This window comes from Cebus imitator, unplaced genomic scaffold (genome assembly GCF_001604975.1).
Source record: "Cebus imitator isolate Cc_AM_T3 unplaced genomic scaffold, Cebus_imitator-1.0 Scaffold42, whole genome shotgun sequence".
Lineage (NCBI taxonomy): Eukaryota > Metazoa > Chordata > Mammalia > Primates > Cebidae > Cebus > Cebus imitator.
This window is the reverse complement of record NW_016107357.1, coordinates 14,143,170-14,150,233: the sequence shown is the minus strand read 5'-3', so window position 1 is coordinate 14,150,233 and position 7,064 is coordinate 14,143,170. Positions and strand designations below refer to the sequence as shown.

General features: G+C 38.9%; 1 protein-coding gene across 1 annotated transcript in view; it reads right to left on the bottom strand.

Moving 5' to 3' along the window:
- Positions 1-259: 259 nt before the first annotated feature.
- Positions 260-7,064, bottom strand: part of MAP3K21 (mitogen-activated protein kinase kinase kinase 21) — a 59,256-nt gene continuing 52,451 nt past the window's right edge. The window contains exons 9-10 of the mRNA XM_017526555.2: positions 5,743-6,501; positions 260-3,158 (exon numbers count right to left, since the gene is read on the bottom strand). Coding sequence (XP_017382044.1) covers positions 2,752-3,158; positions 5,743-6,501 — 1,166 coding nt within the window. The 3' untranslated portion in view covers positions 260-2,751. The remainder of the gene's footprint in view (positions 3,159-5,742; positions 6,502-7,064) is intronic.

Sequence of the window (7,064 nt, the reverse complement as noted above, 5' to 3'; positions counted from 1 at the left end):
CCTCTGAAAAGCTGGACTTGCAAAAGACTCACTGTGAAATACAACTTTTCAATGCATATGTAAACCAGAAAAATTTGAAATAAAACATTTCATTCTACCTTTTTTATGTATTTAATTGAAGGACTCATTTAGTGATTTTCAGTTTAATAAATTTAGCAGGTTAATACCTGGCTTATTAAACACACTTTATTAACATACTTTTCCTTATTGAATACAAAATAAACCATTACAAACTATAGTCACAATAATCAGGAGGGGATCACAGCTACTGAGCAAATAGACCAGCTATAAAAGTTTATTAAAAAAATAGACAACATATGTAAACATATTTTTCAGTCACAAGGCTTCATAATACAGCATATTAGGCCCATGCCTTAAATCTCTGCAGTGGGAGCACCTTAATTTTTGACTTACAGTAATTGGCTTAATTTATCTTTCAGTGAACATTAAGCCTACACAAAAATAAATAACCAGATCCTGCTAAGTTAACTAACCCAGAAAATCACAAACGTACAATAGATTGCAGCAAAAGTTAACTATCTGCAGTAGCATGTGAGACTGAATTCGTATATTGCAATTATTTTAATATAGCTTCATTTTGAAATTCATCATAAGGTAGATGACTAAAGCTAAAGGGGAGTAAGAACAGAGGTAAATGAACACCCAGATCACACACACTCCCCAATACACACATGCACACACACATGCACTAACATGCATGCACACATACCCACACACATGTAAGCACACACATACACACACATAGACATGTACACACATACAGGGGATGTTTTGGTAGAAGCAAAACTGAGAACATAGTTTTTATCCTTTTCTTTCATGTATTGATCATTTTAGTTATATATTTCCTCTACTATTAAGCTAGAAGCTACATGCTCCAAAATGACTACAAAGCAACCAACCATAGTTTCAAATGTGGTAACATTTTGGGGGAAACCAAATCTCCATAACATAATTCAATCACCACTCAACAGTGAAGCTGAATCATAGAGTGGACGATAATACAAGAAAAACGTAGTAAGTACCTGAGACTTTCCTGTAAGAATCCGGAATGCAAGACTGTTTTCCTTAGGGCAAAACTCGCCATGTCAATGCAATCCTTTCATATTGCTTCTCGTCTGCTGGATATAACTGTTAGGTGACCACAACGCTGCAAAATTGCCAAATGATATAATTTTCCTTTTCTTCTATTATAGGTGAGATATTTTATCACACATGGTTGAATTTATTTTAAATTGTGGACATTTCAGTTACTCAGTAAATCTTAAGCAAGGTACAATTTTAAATGAAATATCAAGCAATGTTTTTAATTTAGTGTTTCATTGTATGGAAAAACTTAAATATCTATTGTCTGTCTTCTGAAGAGCCATATTCTAGAGACAGAAGGGAAACACAATATATTGAATGTGAGAAACCCAGGCATATTTACCAAGCTCAATGGTTGATAAGCAGCCATTTCTGTACCGATAGCTCCAGGCAGTCAGATTGTATCATATATGTATGATCACAAAAGCGATGCATAAATAATTTTATCATTTAAATCCTGATCTGCTATTCAAAGACCCATTTCTGAAAATAATTCATGATATAGCTGTCATTTCCACCATATAAGCTTATTTCAACAGGTGTCTAACATTTATCCACAATTAAATGAAACGTAAAATAACAATATACTTAAATTCTAACAGTACTGTGCTGCTGCTCCTTGAGTTGTCGGTGTCTTTGAGATTATTAGGATGATTATGCAAATAGAGAAAAATAAAATTAAAACACATGACTGTTTACAATACATGATATCTGTGAAAAGCCAGGCATCTGTAACAATTTTTAAAAGTCTTACTGGAGAATGAAAAAATTTTCCACTTCTGAATATCAAATAAATGGCTACTGATGAAGGAAGAATATTTTCTACAGGAAAAAACCTAAAGATTAGCCTTGCTCAGGGGCGTACCATGTGGTCTTAGCCAAATGTCAATGACTGATTTTTGAACATCTATTTTGGAATTCTAATGAATAAAATGTTTACAACTCATATTCAGTAAAGCTTTTATAAGTTACATTCAGTATAATTTTCTCAGAGAAAAATATCATTGCATAATTTAGGTGAGAGCTGGACACATTTATGCATTATCACCACAGCCAAGTTTAGGTACTTTAAACAGGACTCTACATCTAGTCATTAGGCTTTAAAAAACCTTTACTTACTAATATCACATTATTCTTGCCAAGAAACTCAAGCTCTTTCTTGGCTTTTTGTTACACAAATAACAATTAAGAAAAGAAACTAAAAGAAAGAGGGAGAGAGAGAGAAAAAAAAAAGGAAACAAGACAAGGAAAGGGAAAGAAAGGAAAAAGAAAAAAAAGAAAAAACCAAAAATGGTGAACCACATTACAATTTCTGTTGTGTACAAATAGGCAAAGACATAAATGAGAACAAAAACATTCACACTGTGCTGAAGGTCATTCTACCCAGCACAGTTTTCATTGGTGCACATCTCTTGTTTTACACTTTTATGTATTCCAAGTTATAAGAAAAGAATCCAGTAGAAAACACAATAGACATGGCTAAGAGCAATCATACACATTTTTGAGAAGTTAGATACACCTTACTCATTTAGTAACATGGCCACAGCTTTTTAAAACACAGCAGCATGAAACAGTTCAAAGGTAGATACATTGTGTTTATTTGTTCACCTTTAAAAAAAATGCTTAAATAACAGTAAGGCACTTAATTTAAGACAGGAATTCTTTCTCCAGTTCATAGATAGATGGCCGGCTAGTTTTGCTCCTCATTCTGCACAGAGGCACAGTGTAGTCCCTGCTCTGAGCTTCCACATCAGCATCCAGTAATGAAGTCATATGGGATTTAGTTCTCTCCTTGGCACCAAGGAATTGGGTGGGATGTGGATCTGGGCAACCCACTACACAAGCAGGCTGTGCCCGCTGAGACACTGCTGTCTGTGGGTGAGCCTGAGGCAGATCTGAGTGGCTTCTCAGGGAGGCAGGGTGAGGCTGAGGCACGATGTGAGCAGTGCTGTGCTTCTTGGGTGAGACCTCCCTTTGCAGGTGACTGTGAGGAGCAGGTGAGGGGCAGGGTGGCAGTGCAGAGGCTCCAGTGGCTGAGATAATAGCTGCACCAGCTGGTGGAGAAAGCCAAGACAGTATGCAGTTAGAAAGAAAATGAGTTCTAAAACTATCAATATCAAGAAAAACAATTATGATGGCAATTCAACAAGGTGATAGCTTTAAAATGAGCTTCAACAAAAAAACATGCATTCACAGGTATCCCAACTCTTGGCCTTAAGGACCAAGGAATTCTGCCTCAGCCTCCAGAGTAGCTGGGACCACAGGCATGTGCCACTACCCCTGGCTAAAGACCTGCAAGTTTGCAAAGAGTACCTCAAACTCTGGAAATTATATTTGCAAATACAGCTAAATAATCCTCATAGTGCTTAGGCCAATAATCATGATGAATCGTTACAATGATAGTATAAGGGTACGTTTCAGTATGGACTAGACTGGAGTAAATTTAAGAGGTTTAAAAATGATGGTCAACATGATTAAATTTCATTGTAGATTATGATTTGACAAAGCTGATGAAAATGGGCAAGTGGTTAGACTTTTACATGTTACGTCTTTTCTTACGTGTACTGAAGAACTGACTAACATTATTACCACTTTAACAAATAATTATTGGCTTACACGTAAGAGAAAAATATGCTTTCATATGGTATTACTGCGCTAGGATTACTCCTTGTGCAATTATAAATTACCAATACTTATTGACCTACAAAAAGATAATAAACCAATTTATCTAAGGGCAATGAGCAATAAGATGGAAAATAGCATATCAAGATATAATATTTAAAAACAAGTAAAGGAAAAGATAAAAATGATGAAAGCAGTTTGTTTTAATATAGTTTCATAACCAATGCTAGCATACCATGTTAAAATTTAAAAGCATTTTTTTATCCATTATGCCACTTAATATTCATGACAGGTGTATAAAGTTATTGTCATTATGTTCAGATACAAAATAAATAATACTCAAGCTCTACAAAGCACTTAGTATGCCATTTGACTTTGACCACAATCTCTTAATTGTAGAGATTAGGTGAGTACAGTATTACATAGGTATATTATTGTTGCCCCTATTTTACAGATGAAGAAACTGAGGAACAAAATGTTTAAGTGATTTGCCCAAATTTTCTCAGCATGTAAGTGACAGAGCAGAAACCTGAGCCTAGAGAGCTTCTGTACTATTAACCATGACACTACAATGCCTTTTAAGAGATTCAAACAAAGAAAGCAGTCTACGTAATTTTCCCAGCATCACAAAGTTATCAAATGCTGCAACTACAACGTGAACCTTTGTCCTAGACTCCAAATCCCCCATTCTTCCAAAGTAGCCATACTATCCCCTCAAATCTCAGAATTAAAGTGCCACATAACGCCAGAAATCTCAAAGCTGAGTACGCTCTAGCACACAATGGCATGATCCAGTCACATCAATACTCGCTGAATTTTAGGAGTGGAAAAAACAGCACTGTGAGGAGGAGTGAGACACTGTGATACTGCAGAAAGATCCCAGGTTCCAATTGTGACACCACTACTTCCTAACTGTGTGATCTTGAATAACATTATTTTCTGTAAGTTCGAATTCTCCTGCATATAATAGAGTTGCCATAAAAACTAAGAGACAATTTATGTCCAAGTGCTTTATCATCTGTAAAGTGCTGTGGAAATACCACTGGTTGCCTTCTGCCCAAGCCCCTCTTGTTGAATAGACTAAAAAAACTATTTAAAAATTTGATTTTTTTTTTCTTTCAGAGTTGCCATATCCAGACATACACCTCATGGAACTATGTGGTGTAACATACATCAAAGGGTAATACTTGCTGTCATGGAGTGAACTGTGTCCTCCCAAAATTCATAAGCGGAAGCCCTAACTCTCAGTTCCTCAGAATGTGACTGTTTGTGGAGATAGGGTCTGTATGGAGGTGATTAAGCTCAGACGAGGTCAGTAGGGTGGGCCCTAATCCAATGTGACTGATGTCCTAAGAAGAGATTAGGACAGAGATGCACTCAGAGTGAAGGCTGTGTGAGAACACCGGGAGAAGACAGCCGTCTAGAAGTCAAGAAGCCAGGCTGAGCTCAGAGAAAACCAACCCTGCAGACACCCTGATGTGACTTTCAGCCTCCAGAACTGTTGGACAGTGAGTTTCTGCTGAACAACCCCAGGCTGTTGTACTCTGTTATGGCAGCCCTAGCAAGCAGATACACGTGCTACATACAGTCCCAACAGAAACTGAACAATGACAGGCACAGCAGTGGAGGAGACAAGGGCCGCAGGGAGGTGAGGCCAGTTTCAGTCCTAGACCTCCCATTCCTCCATGGTTCTAATTGGGACAGCTGGCTTGTCTTCTTTGTAACCACCCAAGGGGGTTGGGTGGTTATTTTCCACGTGTTCTTTCTGCTTTGATATGCTATCACAGGTTTAAGTTACTGAAATTCAATTACACTTTTCTCAGAATCCAAATCATAGTTAAATTAAAATCAAGAGAAGGGTAAGATTCAAACATCCATGTGAACAGTCTACATAATTTGTAAAAACAAATTATTAAATGTCATCACCAGGAAAAGATAAAATCATAAATCCATACTGTCTCACATACTAATTTCTACAGCAGTGTTTTATACTTTTACCTAATTAATGCAACCTACTTGGGGTCGGATTCCCATCAGACATGGTCCGTCTGTGATGTGATGGTCTACCTTTTGAAGAAGCATGGTAAGGTACATTGCCACACGTCTGCTCTAGGAAGGAAAGGGGCAGATTTCTTGATACACTACACTCAGTGCCAAGTCTTGGCATGAGGGCTGGCTCACGACCACTTCCTGGAGTCAGCATCTCAGAGTCACAAGTGACAGGCGTACTGCCCGCCAGTGGATCTTCACTGTCCATCTGCAGAAGGCACTTTGTGGAGAGAGAAGGCATGGAGAGGATGCTCAGGGCACTTGGCACTGGCTGGGAAGGTGGGCTGCTGGCCTCCCCACCAGCGGATGGCAGCCTTGTGGGAGGACTGGCACTTCTGTGGAACTTGGAAGCCCGCTGGAAGATTCCCTCTCGTTTCTTCTTCTCTTCCTTGGGCAACGGTTCTTCAGCAGCCTGTGCTTTATGAAGCTCTCTGAGGTCCAGTCCCAGAGCCACCGATGCCAGCAGGATGGTGCACCCGTACAGAGCTGACTCCGTTTTCTTTCTCTGAGGGGATCTACTCAGACTATTTGCAGGTGTCAGCTCAGTGGAGATGGCGGCAGCATTCGCAGAGGCGCCTTCCTCCCAGCTCTCAGCTTCTGCAGGATTCTCTCTCTGAACATCTTTCCCAAGGGGAAGATCAATGTAGGCCTGACTAGGCAATTTTATTTGCTTTGGTCTTCTGTGTTCTAATCCATCGGGGGAAAGTTTTGGCTCTTCACATGTCCCTAAATAAAGGTATAAGTACACACATTGTAGTATCATTTTACTGTAAAAGTCATTTAAACTAGCTTGTAAAATAAAGCTAAAACATAATAAATATGTATTTTAAATCAAAACACATGCAGTCCTTTTCATTTTGGGAAATGATTCGTCCAGGAGGGCTCCACAGAACGAGACTCCAGGGCCTGACAACTTAAGGCTCCCTGCAGATGAATCAGCAAGCTAGCCATCTGCTGTTTCCTAAGCTTCCAGAAACTTCTTCGTCAGCATCAATAATAGACGCTATCGTAGAAACAGTCATCAAAACATAAAAAGGCACAGCCATAGGCACGAAATCACTAAATATGTCGTACCAAATGTGTTCTTTTCCTCACTTCACCTAAATACATGCATTGGGCTCCATTACCCACAGCTTGCCCATGAGAAAACCGAACGTTCCATAGCAGATCAGCGGTCCTCTAAGTGTGTGGCCTGGACTGGCAGCGTCTCCACCCCCTGAGAATTCATAGAAATGTCAATTATTGGCCCACCCCAGACTACGAAATCAGAAATTCTGGAGCGTGGAGTC